Genomic DNA, 27,943 nt, shown 5'->3' with positions numbered 1-27,943 from the left:
CTTTTTCAATTCAACAAAAAGACAAATAATCCAATTAAAATGGGCAAAAGATCCGAATAGATATTTCTCTAAAGAAAATATACAGGGACTTCCCTGGTGGCACAGTGGTTAAGAATCCACCTGCCAATGCAGGGGACACAGGTTCGAGCCCATGTCCGGGAAGATCCCACATGCCGTGGAGCAACTAAGCCTGTGCACCACAACTACTGAGCCTGCGCTCTAGAGCCCGCGAGCCACAACTACTGAGCCTACGTGCCACAACTACTGAAGCCCACACGCCTAGAGCCCGTGCTCCGCAACAAGAGAAGCCACTGCAGTGAGAAGCCTGCACACTGCAACCAAGAACAGCCCCTGCTCGCTGCAACTAGAGAAAAGCCCGCGCACAGCAATGAAGAACCAATGCAGCCAAAAATAAATAAATAAATACATACATTTATTAAAAAAAAAAGAAGAAGATATACAAAAGGCCAATAAATATGTGAAAAGATCCTTAACATCAACATTATGGAAACGCATACAAGATACCACTTCACACACACTAGGATAGTTATAATAAAAAAGACAGACAATAACAAGAGGTGGCAAAGATGTGGAGAAAGTGGAACCCTCATACAATGCTGACAGGAATGTAAAATGGTGCAGATACTTAGGAAAACAGTCTGGCAGTTCCTCAAAAGATTAAGTGAAGAATTACCATATGACCCAGCAATTTCACTCCTAGGTGTACATGCAAGAGAATTAAAAACATTGTCCACACAAAAAAATTGTATATGAATGTTTATAGCAGCATTATTCATAATAACCAAAAATAGCAGAAACAATCCAAATGTCCATCAACCCATGAATAAAGTGTGGTATATCTATACAATGGAGTATTATGCAGCCATAAAAGGGATGAAGTACTGATACCTGCTACATCATGGATGAATCCTGAAAATATTACGCTAAGTGAAAGAAACCAGACACAAAAGGCCACATATTCTATGATTCCATTTATATGAAATGTCCAAAATAAGCAAATCTAAAGAAACAGAAAGTAGATTAGTGGTTGCCTAGGGCTGGGGTGGGCGTGGCTTGAGGTTGACAGTTAAGGGATGAGGGGTTCCTTTTTGGGTTAATGAAAATGTTCTCAAATTGATTGTGGTGATGCTTTCACAACTCTGAATATATAGTAAAGGCCATTGAATTGCATACTTTAGATGGATGAATTATATGGCATGTGGATTATATCTCACTAAAGTTGCGTAAAAATAGTATAAAAGGAGGAGGAGGAGCAGAGGCATTAAGGGGTGCCTGTCAGGACGTACTGTGATTCCTGATACCTGGAGCCACCTCCCAAGCCCTCCCCCGCCCTGCCTGTCCCCACTCCTGGTCTGGCACCTCCAGCGTGCACCTCAAATCCATTCTGTTCAGGCGAGAAAAGAACTACGGGTAAATGTTTGGTCGAACCAGCTGTTGTATATGCTGGCCTGGTAAGGAGTTTGCTGTCAGCTCCTCCAAAACCAGCTATGAAGGTGAGGGAGAACTCTGGGTGGGCCACGGCCCCTCTGGGCGGTGAGACCAGCCGCAGAGGTGGCCCAGGCCTGGGAGAGCCCGGGAACTCCAGCCCCGTGAGCGCCGTGGCTGTACCCACTGCAGGTGGGTTAAGCCCCCAGCCCCCAGGATCAGAGTGTGGCCCTCAAATCTTGGGGACCCCGAGAAGACTCAAGTCTGCGGCCCTGGAGGCCTGGCCCCCGGGGCCCGGTGCCTCAGAGAGGTCCTCAAAGCCTGCAGGATGGTGCCTTGGCTGTTCCGTACATTGTAGTCACTGAGCTGCAGCAGGCGGTCAAAGTCTTCCTCCTTGTAGGTCATGTTGAACATGGAATAGGGGGAGGTGACCCCGGTGAGATCCACCTGGCCGGCCGGGAGCTCTGCGGGGCTGCGCTGGACACCTGTCCAGGGGTGGAAGGGGGTTAGGCGCAGGGCCCAGAGGCCTTCACAGCTGGCAGAACGGCTCCTGGTGGCTGGACACAGGGGTGAGCTGCTCCCCACTGAAGGGGTTCCTCCCAGCCCCGTGTCCTTTGCCCAGAGCTATAACTGTGGACAGCAGGATGTTGTTTTGAGATATGAAGCGTGCACTGCTTCCCACGTTTTCTCAGAGCATTACACATCTTCCACTGTTCAGGCACCCCGCCTGGTATCCACCTCACCCCCAGGGGTAAGGCGGAAGCAGCAGAAAAACAAAGTCCTTTAGGTTAGTGAGTGGATTCTTAAAACTCATGATGGAAGCAAGCATCTGAAAACCAAAGAGCTTTTGCTTTGCAAGAAACAGTCTTTGTTGAGAGAGAAAGAGAATTCCAAGATGCGGGCTGAGCATGTTAAGAGTAAAGCTGGAAGGTTTGGAACTATGGCAGGAACTAGAAAGCCAGAAGATTGCACAAAGGCAGAATTAGGTTTTCCCATCAAAAGGGGATAAAAGTCTGACCAGTTGGTGGGAGGCGAGGATTAGAAGGAATGTGATGAGAGTTCAGATTTCGGGGGCCCTGGAGTAGAGGCCCAGCTCCCTGAGAAAGGACCCCAGAATGGTCTGCGGTAGAATGACCGAGAGGCCAATTGTGACCCCAGACAGGTTTAGGGGAATCTGAGAGAGAGGGGACCAGGGCCTCTCTTTTCTGGCTGTCCAGCCTGCAGGGCCTTTAGGAAGTCCTCCAACAATGTGGTGCGTAGTAGTGGTGGACGGTGACAGTGCAGAGATTCCCAAACACGCCCCCTGCCATAGAGCGGGGGAGCAGAGCCCAGTGGTAGTGACGGGCATTGGGAGGGGGAGGCCAAAGGAGCCTGGGGTCATCACAAAGAGGACACCAGCCCAGTGGCTTTGCAGACGGAGGGCCCCTGCAGGGATCTGGGCATCCACAACAGGCCAGGGTATTGCCATGTCCCAGACTGGGTGGGACTAGCCTTAAGACTCTTCTCCCCCTGCTGGCTGCAGGGGCACTGGGAGGGCCCAGAGGGGTGCCTCTGAGGGGCCAGGCTTCCAGGCTGTTAGGAAGGGGGGCTGCCTCACCTGGGGCTGAGTGGTCCTTGAAGGAGGCGTTTACCAGCGGGAAGTGAAGCAGGACAGGGGCATCAGGGCAGGTGGGGTCTGAGAAGAGGTGGCACTCCCAGGGCTGGAGTCGGTCCTGAGGGCTGGGCTCCACACGGGGGAACGGCAGCCCCCGGGCCCGGCAGTATAGCTCCGTCTTCTGCAGCACCTGGCGGGGCAGAGGGGGCTCAGAGACCAATGGGTACTTCCCAGTCATCCCAGGTCAGCACTCTAGAAGATGCTAGGACAGCTCCAGCCCAAACTGACTGCTCAAGACAACCTGATTCTGTCCTGCTCGTGGCCCAGTCAAGCTACACAGTGCCTCGGAGGGAAGCAAAGGATCCCGGTGGTCTGCTGTATTGTTTGGCTAAAATCTTTAGGTGGGGTACAGATCTAGCACCCCATTTGGGATTGCTGTTTCTGGGATATTCAATCTCAGAGCCTCGAGGGCCTCAGTAGGGGACCCACTTCTGTCTCACAGCCCTAGCCACCCCCCTCCCCAGAGTCCCCAGGGAGGCCCCTGGGAGGATGGATGTGGACAGGCCAGGCTCTCCTCCTAGCTCTGTCCAGCGGTTCCTCTTGGGGTGGGCATGGCGAGCTTCCTCCCTGCCTACCGTTCTTGGGAGCCCAGGGCCCCAGCACCTCCACAGCCCTTCCCAACCTGGCAGGAGCCTTTGAGTCACAGCCTGTCATCTCCCCCTCCCCCTGGTGACCCAGAAGGTCTGGGCCAGTGGCCCTGCTGCTCGCCCCTGGAGCGTGGCCTGGGTGGGCGAAGGGTCTGGGGTTCCCATGGGGTGACCAGCGGCACCTCAAAGGGCGAGGATAGAGAGTAGTCGAAGGATAGTATGAGGTCCAGCCTGCGGCCTGGCCGGAACATGGAGGGACAGCTGGTGTTGAGGAAGAAGGCGGCATCCACCAAGCAGAGCTGGGGCTCCTGCGGGGTCAGCTGGCCGGCGGAGGAGTCTACCTGGCAGTCTGACGGGAGAGGTAGCAATAGTCAGGGGCAGCCACTCCAACACAGATCATCCACCCACCCCTTATACTGCATTCGCCTCCACATCCCCTTCTAACCCCTGGCATCACTCCCTGAATGCACGTGCCACCCCAGCCCTTCCCAAGACCTCCTCCAAGCCACACCCCAGAAGTGGATGCTGGGACCCCCCCAGGCCTCTACCAGCCCCAGCCATGGTCCATCTCCACCCAGGAGCCCAACATTGTTACCTGGGGACACATGGCAGTGGCCCTTACCTGCCCAGGTGGAGAAGTCTTTCTGGGCACAGTAGTCCTGGTGCAGCTGGAGGCCCTGGAGGAAGTTGGAGCTGCGCTGGTAAAGTGGTCTGTTCGTCAGGAAGCCCTTCAACGTCTGGGCCAGCGCTGTTCCAGGCTGGAGCCACAAGGCCTCCGGCCCTGAGGAGGTCCCCGAGGAGGGAGGGGGTTCCTCTGAGCCCAGAGAAGCAGACACTGGTCCACTGAGGGGTCTGGAAATGCCTGGCCCTCCCTCCCCCGACAGTCCCCCCCGCCGACCCTGTAGCATCTGAAGGGGAAGCGGCTTCACCGCAGGCTCCCCTCAGCGCCTCCCTTTCCTACCCAGGTTCCTGATCGTGTCCTTGATGTGCTGCTTCCAGGCGTCACTGGAGCTGGTGAGGTCATACCAGGCGTCCAGCAAGTTCAGGGAGAAAATGTTGCTCCAGATACCTGAAGGCCAAACTCCCAAGAGAGGTCAGCCTCAGGCCTCAGTGCCCTACCCCCCATCACTTGGAAGCCAGTGGTCCCCACTCTTGAGTTCAGATGGAGAATAGGAGGGGGAGGGGGCTGCCTCTGCAATGGCCCTTCCCCCCAGCTCAATATCTGCCCTTCCCGGGTGCTCTGCCCAGACCTGGGTACAGGGCGTTCAGAGTGATGACTGCTCACCTTCTAGAAAGCAGATTCGGGACTCAGGGATCCTCCTCATCAGCCGCCCCATGAAGAACTCCGAGCCGAAGAGCTCAGAAGGGACAAAGGCTCCATACTTCAGGAACCCGACCTCATAGGGGGAGAACTCGACCCACTCTGAGGGGCCAGGAGGGAAAGGCAGGAATGAGAGGACAGTGGGCTGGGGGGACCCCAGCTCTGACAAGGGCCAAAGACACTGCCCCACAGCAGGCCTCAGCCTCCTCCCCGCCTGGCTGACTGTTGAGCTGACCTCTCCCCCACCCAGCCCCTTGTCTACATCCTCACCACCACAGCCCTACCCCAGGACGGCGAGCTCTGCTGGCTGCCTCATCAGCCCATCAGAACCACCATCCTTCCAGAAGGCTGGCCATCTGTGCAGGAGTTTCCTTTGTGAATTCTCTGGGGGCCCTCAGGGTGCAAAGGAGGTGTGCATGCACGTGTGTGTGTGTGTGTTTGTGTGTTGGAGGGTGGAGTGGACAGGACTGAGGACTGTACCCTTGAAGTCCAGGGTCTGCAGATTGTTCTCTTTGACATTGAGGCTCAAGTAGAGGGGCAGAGGGTTCTGGCCCCGCTCCAGCGCAGCTCTCTGTCCTGACAGCTTCTGATCCATCACCTGGGGTGGGGGCATGAGGGCCAAAGTAAGGTTGGGAGCACCCTGGAGGCAGGGTGGGAGCACAGGCTGGGGGTGAGGAGCATCGGGGTCTGGGTGGCATGGGTGGGTACATGATCCTGTTCCCGCTCCTGCCCCCATGTTCTGACCGGCTCCACATGCAGGGTCTCCATGTAGGGCTGTGCACTGCGTACCTGCAGAGGGCGCTGTTCACAAGGACCACAGTGTCAAGAGTGACACCCACCCCTGCATCCTGTGGTTCCAGTGGCCCATCTTTATGGGTTGAAGCGTGGGGGGTACATGGACCCTGATGCACAGACACAAAGGCGCATGCGCACGTGTGCACGCACAGACACAAAGGCACATGCGCACACACACACACACACACACACACACGCTGCTTTCCAGAAGGGACTCAGAAATCCCCCTTCAGTGTACATTGTAAGCTTTGCCAGGGGATGGGCTGCCCCTTCTAGGTTCACCTGGACCAGTTCAAGTGTCAGCCCCTCCCAAACACTCTCCTGACATCCTTGCCTCTTCCTCATCTCCTCCTTTCCTGCTTTGCACAGTACAAAGTTGTACCCCACTATTTATCCTTGCCTTTTGTTTCTAATTTTCCCTCCAAAAGAACTCCAAACTCTGGCAAGGACTCTGGCTTGCCTTTTGGGGAAGCCTCCACAGAGCCTCACTGAATTCTAGGAGAACAGAAAGGTCTCCTTCTATCCCAGACGAGAAATGCAAATAGGGTTCATCTCAAGCCTCAGCAAGGTTAATGGTGGTGACTGCCTGGAGCCCCACCTGGGGAAGGATCCTGCTGCCACAGGCCCTGGGTTGTTTCTCATGGAGCAGTATGTGTACCATGAACGCACCACCTCTCTCTTAGGCTCTCTGAGCTGGAAGGCACCCCACTCAGCAGCTAGACCTAGGAGGTTCCCACCCTGCCGTATCAACCTTTATCATCAGATTTACTTAGAGTTAAATATACAGATTACTGGGTCTCTTCTGAGACTCATCAGAAGCCACTTAGGAATTTGTCTTTTTAAAATCTCCCCAGGTGATTCTGATGATCAGCCAGATGTGCATCCCAGGACTCTAGCCTAGCCCATCCAACAAGGAGTCCGGCTCCCGCACCCATGACAAAGCCTCAGCACACCTGGTGTGCTTCCCTTCCCCTGGCAGCCCTCTGTCACACAGTGAGAGCACTCAGGTCACAGTCATCTTTTCCTCCAGTTCTTCAGTGATACCCAATATGACTTGAGTTATGGGGAATCCACAGGAAATTCTCCAAATACGGCTCAAGCGGCCTGGCACTGAGGATTTGTTATATTTACAAGTTAGTCCTGTGGGTGTGAGTATGTATGTGTGCTGAGGAGGGAGGGGGCTTGATGAATACCTGTGATTTTCCTTCTCAAAGTCTTTTATTTAGGAATCCTGTTTGCCTGCTCTTTTGACATGTACAATCTGTTACTACAGATGCAATTTCTGCCCTGGGAAAGCCTTGGAAAAGGGTCAGCACACCTCTCTATCAACTGAAACAGCGCCCTGTATTCCTTTTCTTTTTAATAGCTCACCAGTAAGTCATGGCAAGTCTCTGGATCTCTACCCGCCACCCCCCCCCAGTTTCCAAATGAGGGTCCCCAACCCTGCAGAACACCACTCTGATGACTCAAGGGTCCCACCTGGAGTGTGGGAGCTGGGTGCAGTTGGTGGTGTGTCAGTGTGATCTGGGTCTTACACAGGGTGGCACTAGAGTGTATATAAAACCTTTTGTCCAGAGTTGAAGGAAAATATGTAAGACCTTTTTAACTCCGGAAAAGATAAGAGAAAAACTACAAGTTTCTCCTTGAAGAATGGTGAGCAGCTTCTAAGTCTTTCAGTGCTTGCCAGCAAGAGAGTAAAAACAAAGTTTCAAAGAGATAATTTGAGAAGCAATGATTACAATAGGTGTATTTTATAAGTGGGTTTTTATAAAAACTGAAGTAATATTATAAAAGTATATAGACTAAGTAAGTTGTTCTAAGTTTCAGGGTATGATATTTCTCTAATAATGCTTAGTATTAATTAAATTGTGATTTGTTATATATGGAGTTATATTTTCTGATGACTTAAAATGACTTTTGGTACTGTAGCTCAGTATAGTATAGAGATAATAAATACTTATTTTTATCTAAAGGCAAATTTGAAATCAACACTAAATTTTTCTCAATAAAGAATTATTTTAAAAATGTGAGCTTTAAGAGATAAAGCATGATGACTAAGAAAAAAAAGAAACAATATTTGCAAAGCTTTCACATTGTGACAAAATTTTTTAAACTGCATGGGTACTCATTTTAAAGAATGCATTGTTGTTCATTAATATCACAAGGATTTTTATTCTTGTGAACAATAATTTAAAAAACTAATTAAGTTTGTCTTTTTTAAAATGACTACAAACTGTGTACATAAAACCATGTATTAAGTCATTACTGGAGGATCAAATGTAATTAAATATGTCTTCTTTATAGCCTAGGATCAAATTGCATTTTCTAGCACCTCATAAAGTGAACTGTTAAAACAAGCTTCCCCCACTCTATAGTAATTAATTGTTGCCACCAGGCAGAAAAGTCAGTTAATAAAACACAGCACCCTCCAAACCAAACATGAACTTAAACAGTAGATCCAAAGAATACATGGGATATATTAATAAAATAAAAACATTTCAAGTAATTATGTTGGTTTTATAAATTCCATGCCATTTCGACAAAGATCCCAACAATATTTATCATGAAACTTGACTAACTGATTCTATTATGTATATAGAAGGGCAAAGGGCCAAAAGTGGCCAAGATAATTCTGAGAACCAAGGTGGCAGATGGGGGTAAATTTGCCCTATCAGAAACTGAGATTTATCACAAAGGTAGTAACTAAGCCAGGGCAGGATTGGCACAGGGATAGAGAATGAGCCCCATTAGAATGGAATAGAGGGACTCCCTATTGGCTAAGAATCCGCCTGCCAACGCAGGGGACACAGGTTCGAGCCCTGGTCCGGGAAGATCCCACATGCCGCAGAGCAACTAAGCCCGTGCACCACAACTACTGAGCCTGCACTCTAGAGCCCACAAGCCACAACTACTGAGCCCACGTGCCACAACTACTGAAGCCCGCGCGCCTAGAGCCCATGCTCCGCAACAAGAGAAGCCACCGCAATGAAAAGCCCGCTGCCGCAACGAACAGTAGCCCCTGCTCGCCGCAACTAGAGAAACCCCACGCGCAGCAATGAAGACCCAAAGCAGCCAAAAATAAATAAATAAAATAAATAAATTTATAAAAAAAAAAGAAGAATGGAATAGAGAACTCAGGAAAAGTCCCACGAGTGTATGAGTTATTATAGATTCATGCTGACACATGCTGACACATGACAGAAGTAGCAATGCAGATCAGTGGGAAAAAAATCAATAAGTGATACTGGGAAAGTTTGCTATCCATATGGAAAAAAATAAAATTGAATTCCTACTCACATAATACCTGAAGATAAATTCTGGGTGGATTAAAGCCCTAATTGTGAAAAAGAAATCTTTAAAACTTTTATAAGAATATATAGAAGGATATTTTATAACTTTAGGGGAGGGAAATATTTCTCAAGGAAACTCTAAAAGTACAAACCATAAAGGAAAAGAAAGATACATTGAATTATATTAAAAGTATGCATCAAAGTCTATTAGAACTGATAAAGGATTAATACCCTGAATTTATAAAGAATTCCTATAATATTAAAAAGATGAATTAAATAGAAAAATAGGGCTTCCCTGGTGGCGCAGTGGTTGAGAATCTGCCTGCCAATGCAGGGGACACGGGTTCGAGCCCTGGTCTGGGAAGATCCCACATGCTGTGGAGCAACTGGGCCCGTGAGCCACAACTACTGAGCCTGCGCGTCTAGAGCCTGTGCTCTGCAACAAGAGAGGCCATGATAGTGAGAGGCCCGCGCACCGCGATGAAGAGTGGCCCCTGCTCGCCGCAACTAGAGAAAGCCCTCACACAGAAACGAAGACCTAACACAGCCAAAAATAAATAAATAATTAATTAATTAATTTTAAAAAAATCTTAATTTAAATAGAAAAATAGAAAAGGATTTGAGTAGGTAATTCATCCAACGTGGTGCAGCGGTTAAGAATCCGTCTGCCAATGCAGGGGACACGGGTTCAAGCCCTGGTCCAGGAAGATCCCACATGCCGCGGAGCAACTAAGCCCGTGCACCACAACTACTGAGCCTGTGCTCTAGAGCCCGCGAGCCACAACTACTGAGCCCGTGTGCCACAACTACTAAAGCCCAAGCACCTAGAGCCCGTGCTCCGCAACAAGGGAAGACACCGCAGTGAGAAGCCTGCACACCTCAACGAAGAGTAGCCTCCACTCGCTGCAACTAGAGAAAGCCCGCGCACAGCAACGAAGACCCAACGCAGCCAAAAATAAATAAATAAAATAAATAAATTTTTTTAAAAAAATTAGCGTTAAAAAAAAAAGAGGATGTCCCAATGACAAATATACTTGAAAATATGCTGTCTCGCTAAAAACCAAGGAAATGGAAAACTACAATAAAATTTCCTTTCACACCCATAAAATGAACAAACATTTAAAAGTGTGAAGAGCATGTAGAGAAAAAGAAACTATGATACACTGGTGGTGGGAGTGTGAATTAATACAGTCTTTTTGGAGAACAACTTGTCAATAGCTAGAAAAGTTGAAGATACACTACCCAATGGCCTAACAATTCCACTACTGGCTATCTATCTTCAAGGCTTAGAGAATCTCTAACACATGGGCACAAGGAGACTTGTACAGAACCATTGTACAAATAATATTACATTTTTCTAAAGGATATATATTTTTAATAAAAGTATGCATAATAAACGTATATCTAATAAAGTACATAATAAAGGTTTATAAAATATGTTATGTATTATATAATATTATAAAGTGTACAGATTGCAGATATGTATGTGATGATAAACCTAAATTCAGGATGGTGGTTACCTCTGGGGGTGGGAGGGAAATGGGACTAAAGGGGGGGTCCACAGGGGGGCTTCGGCTCTTTCTGTAATATTTCACTTCTTAGGCTGATTACTGAGATCATGCATATTCCTTATATTATTCTTCAGGCTTTATGCATTTTCTTAAGTCTGAAGATTATTGTGATAAATATTTAATATTAATATTTTATAATAAATATTTTTAAACTAATAACTAAAAACCAAGAATGGTTGGTAATTTCCAAGTAGCACTGTGCTTGCCAACAAGAATAAAATTTAAAGAAAAAAGTTAAAACAAATTCACTTTTGGTTAGTTTACATGATAATCATTCTTGGTCAAACACCTGATATCCAAAGATAAGAAAGGTAAGAATCTTTCCTCTGCGAATATATGATAGTTTACTTTTTTGTTATACATGTTAAAAATACTTTCTGTGTTTTAGCTGTTTCAAATGCTTTAAAAGAAACTTTGTTCAGATAACTATATGTGGTAAAACAACAATGTGAAAAAATCCCCGATTTTAATAATTACATCAGTTAATGTAAGATTCAGCAATTAACTTACTAAGCTTTCCTTAAAGAAGCAACGCATAAAAAATTTATTTGCTCAGTTGGGTCTTAATGGTGTTAGGATAATAGTAAAGAAATAGAATAGCTAACACTTAATGCTTACTCTATGCCAAGGTGCCACTGAGTGCTCACAGCAACCCTATGTGGTAAGTACTATTCTCATCCTCATTGTACAGATGAAAAAAACTGAGGCACAGAGAGGTTAAGTAGTTTGCCTAAGGACACACAGCTAGTAAGAGGCACTGGGATTAGAATCTAGGAAATCTGGCTCCAGAGTCTGTGCTTTTAACACTACCATGAAGATGAAGAAAAATACATTTCATATTACAGTATAAATAAAATAAAGTGAAAGCTGTTCCAAAAACCTCACTGACTCTTAAACACGATGCTTAACTGACTTTGACTTTGGTCCCTAGCTCTTGGGAGACCCAGAAATTTCTGTTTCATGGCAATCAATTGAAGAATAACCTGATTCAAAATGTCGGCATCCCAACGTTGGCAGACAAGGAACTACAGCTGTTCCCACATCCGTTAACCACTGGCCTCTTACCCAGCAGGAAATGCGCACGCGCGCGTCAGCTAGTTACAAGGCTGCCTCAGCCCTCACCCGTGCACACAGGCTCCGCCTCGCATGCGCAGGGGCCCTACCTGTCCGTGCAGCGTGAACTCCAGCACCAGACCCCACAGGTCCACAAAGGTCCTGGGGTGGCCCTGCTCAGCCCGTTGCTCCAGCTCCCGATGGTAGCTCGCCAGGCGCTCAGGAGAGAAGGCCTCTAGCTTGCTCTTGGCCAGGTGCTCCCGGGCGTGTCTGATGGGTCCCTTCAGGTCCCTCTGCGACCACTCAGGGTCCCCATACAGATGGGCCATTGTCCTGAGAGAACAAAGGGACATTACAGTCTGAGGTCAAGGCCCAGCACGGGTCGCTGCAACTCCAACTTCCACCCTCCGACTTCTCCCAACACGTGGCTCCCGCTGCCAAAGCCCCACCTATCTGGAAACTGCCGCAGGGCATTCTCTCCTTCTTGATCCGTTCGGACCAATATAAATAGAATGCGAGCCACATATGTAATTTAAATTTTCCTAGTAACCACATTTTCAAAAAGTAAAAAGAGATCTGAAAAATTAATTTTAACAGTATATTTCATTTAATTCAGTATCTAAAATTATCATTTCAGTGTGTAATCGATATGAAAATTAATATAGATATTCTTTTCAAACTGTTTTTTCAGAATTCACTGTGCATTTTATATTTATAACACATCTCAGTTTGGACTAGCCACATTTCAAGTGGTCAATAACCACCCGTGACTAGTGGCTATTGTATTGTACAGCACAGCTGTAGACCCCTACTCCCATCTTTATAGATCCGTCCTGAAGTCCTTTAAGACTCTGCCTGTCAACAGCTGTCACCTAAACTCTGAGGAGTTTACTCCTCTTTTACTCCTTAAAGTCACATTTCGATAAGACTCAAAGGAATGAATCTCTAATAGTGAAAAGTTCAACTTCATCATAGGCAGAGTGGAGCATAGGGTGGCAATGTTGTCTTTAGGTAAAATAGCATCTCTTGACCTCAGTTTCCTCATCTATACTATACAATAAGAGAAACGACCCCAGAGAGTGTTGTGAGGATTAAATGAGGTAACGACAATTAAAGGAAAAAAAGCTACCAATTTGGAGCTCCTGGTACGTGTCAGACATGTTAAGTGCTTTACTTGGGCTGTCCCACTCCAGTCCTATGGAGTATGTACTATTATTTCCCCCACTTTGGAGATAAGTCGACTGAGAATCAGAGGAAATAAGTTGCTCAAAGTCACCTAGCCAGTAAGTAGTGTTGTAGGAACTCAAACCCAGCTCCTTCTGGATCAGTAGCATGGAATGGATGTCCTGCAATGCCTCGCTCATGGCGGGACCTCTGAATGTCCGTCTCCTCCCTTTTGAGAAAGCCACTTGGCACCCATCAGAACATACTGCTCACACCCACTTAGAGGGTCCCTCTGATGTCCACTCCATTTCCCCTTGGGACCTGATCATCTCTGCTCTTCCAAGTCCCCAGGGCCCTCACCATGTAGAGCCCGAGATGCCACTGAAGTAGGTCACACAGTCCAGAAGGCCCAGCTTCTGCAGCGCCAACAGGTGGCCATAGAGAGAGGTCATGGCCCGGGCACCTCCTCCTGTGGCCATGATGCCCACGACGGGGACCTGGGTTGCACACAGACACAGGTTGGCTTAACAAGGACAGGGATGGAGCTGCCTCCTGCCTCCAGGGAAGGGACCTCGAGGTCAAAGCCTGAAGGAGTCAGGGTTAGAGCTAGCGCCCGGCTCCTCCCCAGCAAATGACAGCTCTCAGCCTTGGATAGATCCCCAAAGAGAGCTTCCCCATGCCCCACATCTCCCCACATATGCCCACTCCCCAGTCTCTGCTGACTGGAGTATCTGGAGAGGGCATAGCAGGCAGGTACTCCATGAAGGCGAGTGCAAGGTATCTGTAGCCCCATCCCCCTTCCCCCACAAACCTCATCTTCCTGTAGGTCTCTGTCCAGCTGCAGGGCCTGCTTCAGGGCCTTGGCCACCACCTGCTTCCTCCTGCTCAGGAAGGCTTTCTCCTCCGCACACAAATCGAAGCCCAGATGCACAGCCAGCTCCTCCGGGCTGGGGCAGTGGAGGATCCAAGGGTCAGGGGGCACCTGCATAGCTCAGCTACTGGCTGGTCGAGCCCACAATAACTGCCAAATAAACTCCTTGCTCCCAACCCTCAGGACCACACTTTCCACATACTCCCCAGCCCCGTGACTACCCCTGTCCCCCACAGATATGAATGTCCCTTACCAGCTCTCAGCCTTGAGCTGCAGCTTCACTCCTGGGGCCTGAAATCAAAACAAGAGACCCCACTCAGAATGTCCTAGACCCTGAAGGGAGTGTGGGTATCCCCTGGGGGCCTTGGGGTCTTTATTCTCACTGGCACTTCCCATCCAGCTGAGGCCACTTACATTTGTAGCAGGAATGTCAACTGTCACCTCCTTCCCCACGGCCAAGGACCTCAGGGGCATAGTGAGGTGCCCAACTGAGTTGCCTGAGTTCCAGCCATTGCTTTTAGAGGTCTGGAAAGAAAATTCGTTCATTCATTTACTCACTCAACAAATCCTTACTGAGTATCTAGACAGCGATCTGGACAGACACAGGCCCTCCCTGATAATACAAAAATAATTACAGTATTTAGAATTATTGTAATTAAAATAATTACAATTACTAATAATTACAAAAATAATAATAGCTAACCGAATCACTTTGCTATACACCTGAAACTAACAGAATATTATAAATCAACTAAACTTCAATAAAAAATAAGCACAGCTTATATTTATTTAGTGTATTAATAGCTGATATGTGTTTATTTATTATTCTGAGTCATGTGCATGAACTTATAAAGAAACAGGTAACGAACTGATGTTAGTAAGTATTGTAAAGGAAATAAGCAGGGTGATGTGATAGAGTAACCGAAGGTGGGGTATGTAGAATCTATTTGAGATGGGGGGTCAAGGAGGGCCTCTGAAGAGATGCCATTTGAGCTGAGATCTAAAGGAGGAGGAGGAGGGGAAAGAGGGGCAGGCTGCCTTGGAAGGAGCCGCAGGAGGACAGGGAAAGCACTTGGTGTGTTGGAAAAGCGAGAAGAGACAAATATGGCTGGAGCATCGTGACTGAGGGGGAGCATGGAAGAAAATGAGGCAGCAGAGGTGCACAGGGCCCAGGTTATGCAGGGCCTGCGGACGCAGACATGGGATTTTATTCTAGGAGCATTATCGGAGGAGCCACTGAAGACTTCAAACAAAGACTGACATGGCACAGCAGCCCCCCGTGCCCACGCGAGGCCCCTGGTGATCCTCCCTGTCTGCCAAGGGCATGGTGCCTAACTGGGGGAGGCTGACAAGGCCACAGGGCCCTGGCCTTGGCAGGAGGACGGCCAGAGAGAAGCCTGCAGCAGGTGGAGCTGGCCCAAGGCTGGGGTCGGCAAGGGAGCTCCAGAGCCAAAACCTACCCTCAGGCACCCACTCAGCTCTGCCTCTTGGGCCGCCATGTAGTGGAAGCGGAAGGCAGAGGCTGTTCCCAGGGCAGATGTCTGTGTGTCCTCATATGAGCCCTTCAGCACCAGCTCCAGCTCCATCTCCAGCTCGTCCTGATCTAGGGAGAGAGTGGACAGGTTAGCACAAGGGAAACAAGAGCCCGGAACCCCAGCTAGGATCCAGGAAACCGGCAGTACTGCCCAAGACATGGGGAGGCCGGGTGGCTGGACCATGGCAAACAGCATTCTGGAAAGGGTTCTCCCCGCAACCCCCATGGGACTCCCACCTCCGGCGACAGGCCTTCTTCCAGGTCAGGGGGACTCTCCCGCCCAGAGGAGACCAGTTGCCCTTGTGCTGTGTGGGCAGCCTCCTGCTGTACCGGTTCCCCAGCCACACCCAGCAACCCCACACACTCCAGGCAGAGGCCAGACCTCATCCTGAGCAGGTCTCACCTGCAGCCTCGGCTGTGCTCCCCGTGCTGTCTAGATGGACGTCCAGGCATGACAGTTCTCGGGCCTGGGGCAGACCACATCATGGGCGGGGGGCTCTGCAGGGGAAGCTGAGGTCTCCCCTCAACCTCACCCCCTGAGCCCCCTGTCCCAAATCCACCACACACAGAACCAGAAGTAGGGTCCAGGGTGGGACCAGTCCTCCCGTTGACCAACTTGCCAAGTGAGCCTGCTGCATTCTCTCTGTAATGCGTGCCAGCTGATGCCTGCAGCCCACTCAGCTCTGGCCGCTACCCTCTCCCTTAGAACTGCTGAGCTCATCAACATGCCGCTGGTCTCCATCACCTCAGATAAAAGGCAGCTGCCGTAGGTGTGGCTATTTTAAGGTGTATTTGAAAAAGTAATACTAGCCCATCAAACAGGCACTCGTAGGACCCCAAGGGTGGATGTCTGCTTCAGTTTTGAACGCCAGCTGCCTTACTACATGCAGGGCCTGGCCTAGCTCCCAGGTCATGCCTGTGTTGCTCGTTGAGGGTGTTCCTTTGATTAGAAAGTTTCTAATCCTCGCTCACCACCCATTCCTGCTCCACTTCGTGAGCTCGCTATGCTTTAGGAGAGCTGACCCTCCATCGTCCCGAGGAGAAGCTGATTGACCCCTGGTCCTATCTCAAAGCTCCCTGACTGGAAGCACACCTCACTGTAACCTGAGCCTGCTGGCCTGGCCTGCGAGAGACTTCCTCGCCCCCTTCAGGGCTAAGAACTATGAAGTCATCACACAGAACTAAACACCATCAGGAAATGCCTAAAATTCCCCCAATGTTCCCTCAACCCTCCTGCCTTGGGCCAGAATTCCTCTCAGCAGAGCCTCGGCCTCCCCTCTCTCTGAGTTCCCTTTAGCCCCAGGCCCCTCCGAGGCCAGACTGCAGCCCCAGGTGACCACCTAGCAGGGCGGTGGACTGGTTTTACTGCAAAGCCCTGTCCTTGCCTTGTCCCTTGCGGCCCACCCGCCAGGCAGCCCCGCCCCTAGCCCAGTGTCTGCTCTGGGGCCCCTCCCTTAGCGCATCCCACCCCCACAGGCCTGGGGAAGGTGGTTACCACAAGCACGTTGTTGGTGATGAGGTTTTCTGGGCAGCCTGACCTGGAAAAATCAAACCATCCAGAGTCCGGCCTTGCAAAGGCAAAGGCTTCCTGCACTGATGTGCCCCCTCCCAGCCAGGCTGCACCCAGGTGGGGCCTCCCTGGGTGACACTGAGGGTTCTCTATGTCCTGGGTATGATTCAGGGTGTGGGGAGATGCTTCTGAAGAGTGAAAGGTGAGGAGAGAGAGAGGGAGAGCATGGCAGACAAAACACCAGCCTTCCTCTCCTCATTTCTCTGAGGGTCCCCCCAACCCGACCGGCAGGGGTAGGAGATGAGGAACAGCAAATCTGGGCTGGACAGACCAATGGGAAGATCTGGGTCAACGGTATTTTCCTAAGGAAAGCCTGGGTCCTGAGACACCCCCTGAGCTGTGTGGGATTACTCACGTTTTCTCCATCAGGAACTCCACGTCCAGCTCCTCCGGTCCCTGAAATTAAAGATGAGCAAGTTGGCAACATGCACACATGTCTTTAGAGTTGACACAGCTCCTTTACGTATCTCATCATCCCGAGCAGCCTCTAAGGGAGGCCCGGTGTTACAACACTTCCCATTTTACAGATGAGGAAATCGAGTCTTAGGGAGAGATGGGCTACCTGCCCAAGTTACCCACAGCTAGCTAGATCCCTGCCTGGCAAGGCTGAAGGGGAAGATTAGGAGCACAAGCCAAAGGAGGCTTGAAGATGTCCAGGGCCCATTTCATCTTCCTCTCGAGGGGGACCAGCCCCAGAACTCTGCCCTCCCTCCAGGTCTCGGGCACCGTGAGAGGGTCAGAGGCAGTGAGCAAGAGTGATGAGCCCACACCCCCCCGAAGAGTTGGTCACACCGAGCTGTGTTTTGTGGCACATGAGGAGGTTTGCCATCACCCAAAACCTTCCTTCCCTGTAGATGACTAGAATTCCTGCCTTAAGTGATTCAGCCAGTAACAGTCAAGTTAATCTCCTCCTTTCCTATTAAAATGTAAATATCTCTGGGTGGGCCTTCCTGCAAAGGAGTTCAACCCAGCAGCATCCCAACAGATGGGAGAAACTGTGCCACTTCCTCAGCCTGGAGCTGAGAGGTGGGGCTGGCGGGAACCTCCACCCACCTGGGGATGCTGGGAGAAGGTCTTCCGGAGCCACCTGCCAGGGAGGACTTCAGAGACATCACAGAGAACCTTGAAGCAGGCGTCGTCCTTCTTGATGGCATCCTTGTCATAGATGCTCAGCTCCAGAACATTCTAAGGACCCAAGAACAGCAACGTAGCACGTTATTAACACATAGTGTGGCTCACACCTGTTGAATCCTCACTTGATGCCGAGGGCGTGAAAAGATTATTATGCCACTGCACTTTGTACTTCAAAATACTGGTAAAACCAAGAAGTGGTAAAAGGAAATCCAGCAAAGTTCCTAATTCCCCCCCTGCTAATTTTTGTTTTTATAAAAAATAAAACTCTTTTGAAGTTTCCCCAGCCCAACCCCTCCCCTGCTTTGCTGGTTCCCTAAGGCCTGGTAGGTACCAGGCACTATACTGGGAGTTCTCTGTGCGTGATCGCATTTAACCTCAAACAACCCAAGCAGGAGGGCTCTTGCTGCCTCCACTCTATAGATGGGCTTAGGGAAGACCAGTAGCTTGCTGTTCACACATTCTCTCACACCCAGCACATCCAGGCTGGGGCACAAAGACACCCCCTTCCCCAGTTTCTCTGCCTGAGCTCCGGAGGAAGGTGTACTCTACCCCAGGAACCTTCCCAGTGTGGGGTACAGCCTGTCCTCAGGGGGGTGGCCAGGGGTCCTCTGGCCTTTACCTTGACCTGACTTTGGATCAGGAAAGTGAAGGTCTCGTTCCATACAGGATGACTGGAGTTGGTGACTGTTTTGGTCTTGAACTCTGTTCCAGGTGCAGTTGGCAGCTGTAGGATCACGTAGGGGTCTGCCTCGTTCACTGCCAACATCAAAAGAACCGTTGTGAGAGAGAATTCCTCATGCCCCTCTCCAGGGGCCTCACCAGGTTCCTCCCAAGACCCCTGCAGCCACTAGGGGCAGCCCAGCCCAGCCCAGCCCCAAGGCACTGGGCCTTTCCCATAGGACATGGTCCTCCCCACACCCCTGGGGCCCAGGACACAGCTACTCACAGAGGTCAGCCCAGCCCAGGCCCCGCGCCTCCAGGACCCTCACGGTGAGCTGCCAGCAGGCAGAGGTCTCCCCCTGGAGAGAAATAGGCCACAGAGTCCCTCCTGCTCAGTTACAAGCTCTCCAAATTGGTGCCGAGGCTTCTCCTGAGATGCTGCTCGCTGATGCTGCCAGGCATTCTGGGGCCAAACAGCCTTTGCCCATCACTGTGCCTGGGGCCATGGTCCTGGGCCGCAGCAGTCAGGGAATGGGGGTAGAATTTGTGGGACGCCCTCCCTTCAGGGACAGGATTGCACAGTATAGTAAAGAAAGCAGGAAACAGAGGGCCAAGGAATGGCCACCACACTGGACATGTCAGTTTGGGGTCAGCCACCCCCAGAGCTCACAGGGAGGGCAGCCCTTTTGTGACGCATGGGACCCTGATGCCAGGCATTCCCCCGGCCTCTGGACAGGAAGTGGGCGCGTGACTCCAGGACGCTGAGCTCTGGGGAGCCCAGTGCTCCGTGATGGCCTCAGGTACAAACCGTCTCTTGGGTGTGAATTGGGAGACTCCAAGAGCATCAGGCTGTTACCGTGAGCAGGGGGTGAAAGTTATTAAGATGCTGGCGAGGCCACATCAGCCCACAGGCAAGCTCAATAAGGTGGAAGAAGAAACGGAGTGGGCAGAAGCTCGGAGGGACCAAGAAGACGAGCAGTAGCAGGTGGCAGGAGGAAAAGCAGAGGGCAGGGGGGGCGTGGCTGAATCCTGCTGGGACAGGGCCTGTGGGGGGTGGGGGGGTGGGCCGGGTATCTCAAACCCCTACTGCTGAGGTCCTTGGCACTGCTGGGATCCAGGGGGCCCTTGGGTTTCTGTTCTTCCTGAGGCCCCACTGAGTAGATTTTTCTGGGCACCCTGCACATGTTTCTTATGATAAGGCCCTGTGATCTGAGGCAGAGACAGCACCGTGCTTGCATGGTGGACATTCAGCCTTGCATGGTTGGGAGACAGCGCTGCGATGAAACCAAAGCTCTTTCCTTCTCTGCACCCTCTCACGACCAGTCCCACTTTTGTGCGTGTGATCTGAAAGTCTAGGCTCCCACCAGGAACCGTCTCTGCTCTGCACACGTGCTACCTGCCAGGGGCTTGGCCTCAGTGTCTATGGCACCTGCTCTCCATATCCCACAGAGAAGCTTAAAGGACAACGGGCCACAGCAAAGCCAAGCAGGCTTGTGCCCTTGCCCCGACCCTGCTACCCTGTGTCCCCACATCATCCCTGTCTTGTGGCTTCTTGCTAAGTGTCTTTGTCATCCTTGTCAGCTCTCTGGCAGAGCACACATGACCCTCCCTGCAAGGTAGGCTCATTTCTCCCTTCTTGGGGATCAATGCTAGTGACATCCGCAGGCCTTAAGCCAGAGGTTGTAGTTGACAGGGATTTAGTGTCGTTTTAGGCACCTGGCTCCGTTTCCTCCCCACACCCAGATTCCATCACCGCCCATCACAGAGATGGTGCTGGCTGGGACCTGGGTTCCTGTGAGGAGTTGTGGTTCAATGACCACTCCAAGCCAGGGCAAGGCAGAGGCAGCCAAGCCGCAGCCCAGCTCCCACCCCGATCCTCAGGGCCACAGCCTGTGGGCTGCTCTAAAGCCACTTGGGGCTACTAAGAATCACCCCCAATTGCTCACTTTCCAGCCAGCCACCATACCCAAATTGGGTGTTGCTGCTCATTTCCCCCTCTGGTCACTGAGAGCCTCTCAACTTCAGAAAGCCCACCGTTTCCTGGAGGATATTTTTCCTAAGATGGAACCCCATTCTCCTCACCTCTAAGAGTGTCACTAACACAGAGCACCTGGAGGATGGGCTGTGACCATCACTATAATGACTGGCCATTGCTGGGGCAGAAGAGCAGAGTGGTCAAGGCAGGTTCCCAGCCAGGTTGTCTGGATCTAAACCCTGGTCCTCTGCTTACTTGCTGTGTGAGCCTGGACAAGTCACTAAACTTCCTGGTGCCTCTGTTTCCTCATTGTAGTGGGACAAATAATATTATCAACCTGACACAGTGTTCTGAGGCTGAAATGTGTTAATGCCTGTAGAATGCTTAGCAAAAAGTAAGCAGTTTCTAGATAATTGCTCTTATTACTTACTATTTATTAAGTGCTTGTTATGTTTCTAGGTGCTATACTAAGCATATTACATATTCAAACTCTATTTATCCTCCTGACACCCTCATAAGATAGTTCTCTCATTTCCTCCCATTTTACAGATGAGAGAATTGAGGTTTAGCAAGGTTGACTTGCGCTAGGTCACAGAGTTAGTAAGTGATATAGTTAGGATTTAAACCCAGGTCTTCAAGGCCAGAGCTCACAACCCCTTTGTGGTTCTACCTTCATAGGACTTTGCTTCTTTGTAAAAGCATGCAACTCTCATCCCCTGCCCCATGGATATCTAAACATTAGAATTTCATAGATTTGTTTTAGACAAATAGGATTATTGAGCCAACTAATGTGTTAACTAGTAGGAATCTTTTCTCCTGAGGGCTCTGGGGCTTCACCTTCCCTGTTGAGAGATCCTGCCACCTGGAATACCGCCTTCATTGATGACTGACCCTGGATGCTCATGGAGGGGTCTCAAGCAGGGCGCCTGCACCCAGCTTCCTGTAGCATCCTGGAAGTGCCTCTCTGCTGAGAGTCCCAGCCACCCTCTCTGGCCCTGCACAGGAGCCCCGGGGCCTCCTCCATCCTCCATGGCTCAGTGCTGGTCTCTGCCCATCACGGAGGATATAGCCCAAGGGAGGTTGAGCGGGGTCCAGAGGATCTATAACCATGAGGTCTTCAGCTGGGGGAGTAAAAGGAGCAGGCTGCCTTTTCTCCCTGCTGGCACCCAGTGACCCGCAGTAGGACAGTGCGGGGAAGCTGGAGAGACAGGAAGTGGGAGCTGCGGGCACAGCCTCTGAGTCAGGCTGAGATGACGCTCCTCACCCTGGTCTCCCGGGCCCTGGATTCTATGGATGCTAATTGTCCGTCCCACCCACTCCCCATCCCTAAGCACAGATTCCCTCACCGTCTGCCTCCCACCTCCAGCCTCTGCCTAGGCAGAGACCCCAGGTCTGGGACCCAGCCCCACCCCAGAGACCAGAATCACCTTGGTTTCAGCTATGTCAAGCTTGTTAGAATGCACCCTAGCTCCAGGCCCTGCCCTGAGTGATGCCGACAGGCTCAGTGACATTATTACCTGGTGAGGATGGCCAGGTGGTCCCCTAGGTGTCGTTCTCTCCATGCCAAACCTTTGGCTCCACTCCAGGCCCAGCTCCCTCCAAGATGACAGCTCCCTGGCTGGCTGGCAGCGACAACTCCGATGGAATGGGACTGACTGTGAACCTGCCAGCCTCTGAGGAGCCACGATCCTATAAACAGCCGGGGCCCCGCCTCCAGGTCACTCCCTCAGCCCAACACCTTCTCCTCTTCTGCTGGAGGCTGAATCAACTAGCTTTTCCAGAAACTTCTGGCAAGGCTCCAGGACCTGCAGGTGGAGCATCTCTTCCAGACCTGGGATGTCAGGATACAAGAGAGGGGGAAGTCAAGTCCGGGGAGCAGCGGCAGGAAGCTGGTTCCCCTGAGGCTGAGGGCAGAGGGCAGGGTGGGGTCAGAGCTAGGAAACCCCTGCAGCCCAGCCCCAGCCTGAGCCAGGCCAGCCTCTGGGGGAGGAGGGCTGAGCACCTGAGAGCAGATGAGCAGCCAGGAGCCTGGGAGGAATAATAGGGTGGCCCCAGGGGTGGGCTCTGAGCAGACTCCAGAGACCTAGCTGCAGGGGGCTCTGGACTCTGGCTCTAGGCCTCTCACTCCTTCCGTGTGGCTGGTCCTAGGAATTTAGAGGATTTCTGTTAAAATAGAGTGACAAACTTTGTAGTAAAGGTAAGAGACCAATCAGGAAACTCTTAGATTATGAATATTACAGGAAAAAGCTTTGTGAAGTCACCTGTTTAAACTATTCAGTATGCACAACATGAAACGTTCTCCTGAAATGCCATGAACTCAGTCATTTTACTGTCAATTCGTTATATAATTGAACAATAATGATTTGTTTTTTGAGGCAAGTGAAACTGAATTAATGTTAACCTATTACAAATTGATCTAAAATGTATTATTACAGAATCAGCCAGAAAAGAACATTAATAATGGTCTATGAAAACTCATTTGAATGAGAAATAGCAATACTTTTAAAAATGTAGAACACTGCAAAGAACAACTTATTCCAAAGTGGGTCACAGATGAAGCAATGCACAAAGTCACTGGCTGGTGAGTAGCAGAGCCCAGGATTACGCTCTCTAGACTGAAAGCTCTACCTCCACCCCAGAGTGGGCTCAGCCCAGCCTGGAGCCCACCCACCAGGAATGCCCTGGTCATTGGTGGCCGCCATGGGCTGGGCCAATCCCAGAGCAATCCTGGGACCACAGGAGTCCTGAGGAAATACATCCCCCTGGGGAGTGAATTCACATCTCCCTGAACTTAATGCGGGCCTCATCTGGGACCGCTTCGGGGAACTACAGAGGCAGAGCTGCGGCATCACCCTCCAAGAGGTAACCCCCAGTGCCAGCCCTCCACACAAGTATGGGAGAGCCAGGCAGCTCCACACCGCAGAGGACGGGGGTCCCTGGGCTCAGCTGGCTGGACTGGGAGGAGAGCTTGGTGCTCAGTTTCCCCATCTGTGCAGTGATGGTGTGGTAAACGCTGCACCTGAAGAAGCCCATGAAATCCTGATTCAGAGATTCTTAATTCGTATGTGTTAGTAAAATCTGCAAAAGTAAGCTACTTTAACTACAAACAGTGAAGACCACTGTCTTCCCATTCTTTTATCTCATTTGTTAGCATTGATGCAACTGTGGTACTTTTAGGATCCAAGGAGAAGTTGGGTTAGAGACTCGTACGTTAATTTCAGTTCAGTGGGACATAGTGATGTGGTATGCAGTTGGTTTCATGTATAGTGAAGTTACTGCCAGCCATTCTGGTTTAGAAATAGTTTCCAAAATACTCCTACCACCCACTGTGCCAACTCATCTGACATTGTGACACAGAGGTGTAGGCAGAGGCTGTGCTGCAGTACAAGTAGAATAAGGTAGAGGAAGATAAACAAGGTCTGAAACCTACAGACCAAAACTAGTCTGTGGAAAATTCGTCCAAACAGACACATGAAATCCTAAGTGGAAAATACAATCTTGTTGAAATATGATCAAAACAGAAGTTGTCTCCTGAAAGAGATGTTTTCAATCATGTCTTAAATGCTTTTTTCCCTTTATTTGATGGGAATTTCAAGAAATAGAAGTTATCATATTCCTGTACTACAAGCAGCTAGCACATCTAGATAGCCCAGAGAGGAGAGAAACTTGTTAGAGCTTGTAGCAGATTTTATTTTTCTAAAGATGGTTGCAACAGTGTCTCCTGTCCTCATGCTCTTACCCCTCCCTCATCAAGAGGTGGACGCAGATTCTCCTTCTCTTGGACCTTTTGGGCTGGAGGCGCTAACTCATAGGATGTGAGGAACTTGACGCTGCTTGACTCTGAGGTTAAGTAACAAAAGGCGATGTAGCTTCTCCTTGACGGCTGGAAAACTCCCGCTGAGAGCCACCATGACAGATGTCCGAGTCCCTGAGGTTCCGTGCTGTGAGGAAGCCAGGCCATGTGGAGAGGTCAGGAGTCCTCATCCCCAGGTCCTCCCAGCCCAGGGCATGGGGATGCATAAGCCTTCAGGTGATTCCAGCCCAGCTACTGAGTCACCCCCACCCTGTGCCCTTTCTGAATTTTTGACCCATGGAAACTACGAGCCTAATAAAGGGGTTACCGTGTTATGCCATTAAGTTTGGGGTGGTCTGTTACATAGCCATAGTAACTAAATCAGAGCTTTTCTCAAATTTGCTAACAATCCTAAAGTTTTACATGGCATTGTCAATGAAGAGCTGTGAAGCAGAGGGAAACTACAAATAATTAACTATTACGAACTATCAATAATTTAAAAAACTAAATTTCGTTCAACCAGGCTGGGGGAAGATTTCTTTCTATTTGATCTAAAGAAAATGATTTTACAAAATTGGTGTTGAATAAAGAGGCAGTCAGGGAGTATAAAACCAAACAATGAAGGAAAAGGTATAGAGATTAATGAATAAAAATATTATGTTAGTTTCCAAATTTTTGTGATGTTTTGCATTTGTCAACCTTTTACAATTTGTATTTTGTGTGATATTACTTTATCTAATTTTGTATCAACTTGTATAAACTTCAGGCTCCATAGAACATGGATCTAATGTGTGTGTCACACTGTTCAAAGTGTGACATATATATATCATGTTTATTGATTCCCCAAACCCTATGAGGCAGGTATTATTATTATTATCCTCACTTTACAAATGAGAAAACTGGGGCAGGAATTAGTTGAGGAACTGCTCCCAGGTCAGCCCGGGAATCTAGACCAGAGGCAGTGCTCTTAACCATCACCTGCAATATGGTCCCTCTGCAGCAGAAGTGTAGGCAAGAGGGAGGATGAGGGAGTCCCTGGATCAAGCCTTGCCTGAAGGAGTGAATCTAGTTCTAGGTTTTTCATTTGGGTCCCAGCCCTTCCCCATCTATTTTAACTCCAGGAAGGAAGGGGTCAGTCCCTCCCCTCCCTTTACCTTTCCCCAGAATAGCACTCGATGACAATGTCATAGATGAGAGGAGGTACCTGACAGGGTGGAGGAGGAGACAGAGCTGATGCCCAGCTGATTCTCAATCCAGGAAAAGCCCTGAAGCAGGTGGTGGGACAGGTAGCAAAATGTATTGAGCGAGGCAAGGATGACACACACTTCAGAGTTCAGCACTAATTACCACATCAGCACCAAGGGACAGGTAGGTCTGTGTTCTTACTTCACAAGGAAGTGGTTATTCACTCAACTGGCAGCCAGGAAGGACAATTTCCTGTCCACGACTGCTCAGGAACAAGCCGGAGAGGAGCACCGGCCCCTGTCCTCATTTCAGGGCTACTGGAAAAGATGAGCCTCTCTCTAAGCAGGGGGCAGGATGCCACTCAGCTAGTCCATTCATTCATCCAACAGATATTTACTGAGTGTCTACCATGTCCCAGACAGAGGGCCAGGTGAGTAAAACAGGCCTGATTCCCACCTGAAGAAGCCTCTGTCCAGTGTACAATCTGCTTTCCTATCCATATCTCTCAGCCAACGGAGCACATCCGTGACTTCGAACCCAGGATGTTACACTGCAGGCCCTGGAGTGCTAGGGCAGGTATCCGACCCAGAATGGAGCCTCTGGAATTTCAAGGCAAAGAACCAACAATAACATTATAAACAAATATTATCCAGCTAATTAATTTTGTCTGGAGGCAGTGGTGGCAGGTACATGAGCTTCAGGTAAGTTAAGAAATAGGAGCATGTCTCAAGAACTACTGACGTACTTGGACCAATCTCCCTTCAGGCCTCCCCTGACCTGGCTTTCTCCAACTCTGGGGGCTCTCCCTAGCCCCCACTCTGCCCTATTGGTCTTTTTCTCTCTGATTCCTTTTTTCATAAACCTTCTACACATTGGAAATGTGTGTGAGCATTTAAAATTTATTGTGTTTACAACTTTTATACTCTAGTTCATAATTTTTTAAAAATTAATTCTTTTACACATTTTCAAAACAGAAACCTCAACTAAACTGTTTTAAGCATGAATAAGGCCCTTTAATGATTTTTATTTCTGTGGGTTAGCTTATCTCAGAAAAACATCTTTCTCTAAACTCCAGGGGTGACCTCCTCCTGCACCACCAGATTTCACAGGAGAACCCCATCTGGACCCCATGTCCAGAGTTTCAGGTATCCTGCTCTGTTGGCCAGGAGCTCATGTGAAATCTACCCTTTTCTTTCCACCCAACATTGACTCATCTGAAATGCATTTCCTGTAAACACCCAACAAACCAACAACCCCTTTCCAGGGAGAGACCATGAGGCAATGATCTGCTTGCTGGGGTTCAGGAGGAGTATGGGCTACACCTTTGCCAACCTGCCCCCTTTCTGCAGCTGAGAAAGCAGCACCCGGGGCTCCCCTGCCAGTGCCGAGGAGCCTTCCCTCCCTCTGGGCTCCATGGAGGGGCCGCATGAGTGACTTGAGCTGGAGCTGGGTGCTGGGGGGCCAGGCCAGCCCCTCATCACACTCCCCAGCAACAACTACAGTAGATATCTTGTCTCATGAAACAGGAATTAAAATACATACGTAAGTGTGCTTTTACTGTTTTGACACCTCCTCCTGTCCATCTCCCCTCTCCTTGGCCAACGGCACCCGTTGTCAAAGCTGGAGATGAGAGGAAAAAAGGAGCCTCCTTCTGCGGATAGTCTCAGAGTCAGCTCTCCAGAGACAGGGCTTGAAGGCTGAGCATTGCGAGGAAAATAAAGGGGTTGGTAAATGTCAAGAGTTTCCTTTTACATGTCATGAGCAAAAGCTATGAGCTCTGAGTCCTGGGTGGAGAGAGAGAGTACTTAGGGGATGTGCCCATCCAATGTTAAGGGGAATGGAGAAAGACCCTCTACTGCTATGGGGGAGAAGGAGAAGGACAAGAGCTCAGCCATTCACATGTCTTAACTCCCACCCCAGGCCCAAACTCCGAGGGGGCATTTTGCACAAACAAATCATTTGGGTGAAATCCTGGAACTGTGAGTTTGATCCTCTCTCCATAGGTGTATCATGGGAAAAGTCGTGTCCCCTGAGAGAAGCACCTGTCCAACACAGTAATGCCCGGGGTGGTTGCTGGAAGTGATTGAAACAGGGTCTAGGTAGGGCAGGTGCCAGCAATGGTGCTCCCCTCTCTTCCTAGGCCCCTTGTGGTACAGAAGAGATCCAGAAGTCTTCTTGAGCTCACATTGAGGGTGTAGAAGGTAGTTAAGCTGAGAGCCAGTGGCCTTTCTGGGGCTACCATGGAGCTGTGGGGTAGCCAGCCTGAGCCGAGGGATGGACAGGGTCTGGATGAGGCACAGAGTATTCTCAGCTCCCGAGGGAGCTAAGGTGGGTCTGAGC

The 27,943-nt window shown here is 50.0% G+C and overlaps 1 protein-coding gene and 1 long non-coding RNA gene across 3 annotated transcripts; both read right to left on the bottom strand.

Moving 5' to 3' along the window:
- Positions 1 to 795: 795 nt before the first annotated feature.
- Positions 796 to 22,304, bottom strand: PLA2G4D (phospholipase A2 group IVD). Of its 2 annotated transcripts, none has more exons than XM_061180443.1 (20): positions 22,143 to 22,304; positions 18,937 to 19,009; positions 18,610 to 18,746; positions 17,910 to 18,041; positions 17,212 to 17,252; positions 16,782 to 16,824; positions 15,690 to 15,753; positions 15,213 to 15,355; positions 14,167 to 14,277; positions 14,006 to 14,043; positions 13,693 to 13,828; positions 13,242 to 13,378; positions 11,828 to 12,050; positions 5,489 to 5,606; positions 4,973 to 5,110; positions 4,649 to 4,756; positions 4,310 to 4,501; positions 3,870 to 4,036; positions 3,044 to 3,230; positions 796 to 1,931 (listed from the first exon to the last, which is right to left on the bottom strand). In XM_061180443.1, exons 1-20 carry the CDS (start codon positions 22,185 to 22,187, stop codon positions 1,705 to 1,707), a joined length of 2,460 nt encoding a protein of 819 aa, XP_061036426.1. In that variant the 5' UTR covers positions 22,188 to 22,304; the 3' UTR covers positions 796 to 1,704. The 2 variants fall into 2 exon arrangements, with proteins under 2 accessions (XP_061036426.1, XP_061036427.1); XM_061180444.1 differs by having other exon boundaries at positions 4,310 to 4,468.
- Positions 22,305 to 24,542: 2,238 nt separating this feature from the next.
- On the bottom strand, positions 24,543 to 27,185 carry LOC133085263 (uncharacterized). Its single transcript, XR_009699545.1, has 3 exons — positions 27,146 to 27,185; positions 26,060 to 26,202; positions 24,543 to 24,566 (listed from the first exon to the last, which is right to left on the bottom strand). It is a non-coding gene; the product is annotated as an uncharacterized LOC133085263 (long non-coding RNA).
- Between the last annotated feature and the right edge of the window lie 758 nt (positions 27,186 to 27,943).

This window comes from Eubalaena glacialis, chromosome 2 (assembly GCF_028564815.1).
Source record: "Eubalaena glacialis isolate mEubGla1 chromosome 2, mEubGla1.1.hap2.+ XY, whole genome shotgun sequence".
Classification (NCBI taxonomy): Eukaryota; Metazoa; Chordata; class Mammalia; order Artiodactyla; family Balaenidae; genus Eubalaena; species Eubalaena glacialis.
The sequence above is the reverse complement of the archived record's forward strand: the minus strand, read 5'-3'. Positions and strand labels throughout refer to the sequence as shown.

What these genes read in the sequence shown, in the direction of transcription:
- PLA2G4D (XM_061180443.1), bottom strand. Translation starts at nt 22,187, where the DNA reads ATGGAGAGAACGACACCTAGGGGACCACCTGGCCATCCTCACCAG. An exon ending in CCTGGGCTGGGCTGACCTCT is followed by an intron (nt 18,747 to 18,936) that starts GTGAGTAGCTGT and finishes TGATGTTGGCAG; the next exon opens with TGAACGAGGCAGACCCCTAC. An exon ending in GCAGACCCTGGACTTCAAGG is followed by an intron (nt 5,111 to 5,488) that starts GTACAGTCCTCA and finishes CTGGCCCCTCAG; the next exon opens with AGTGGGTCGAGTTCTCCCCC.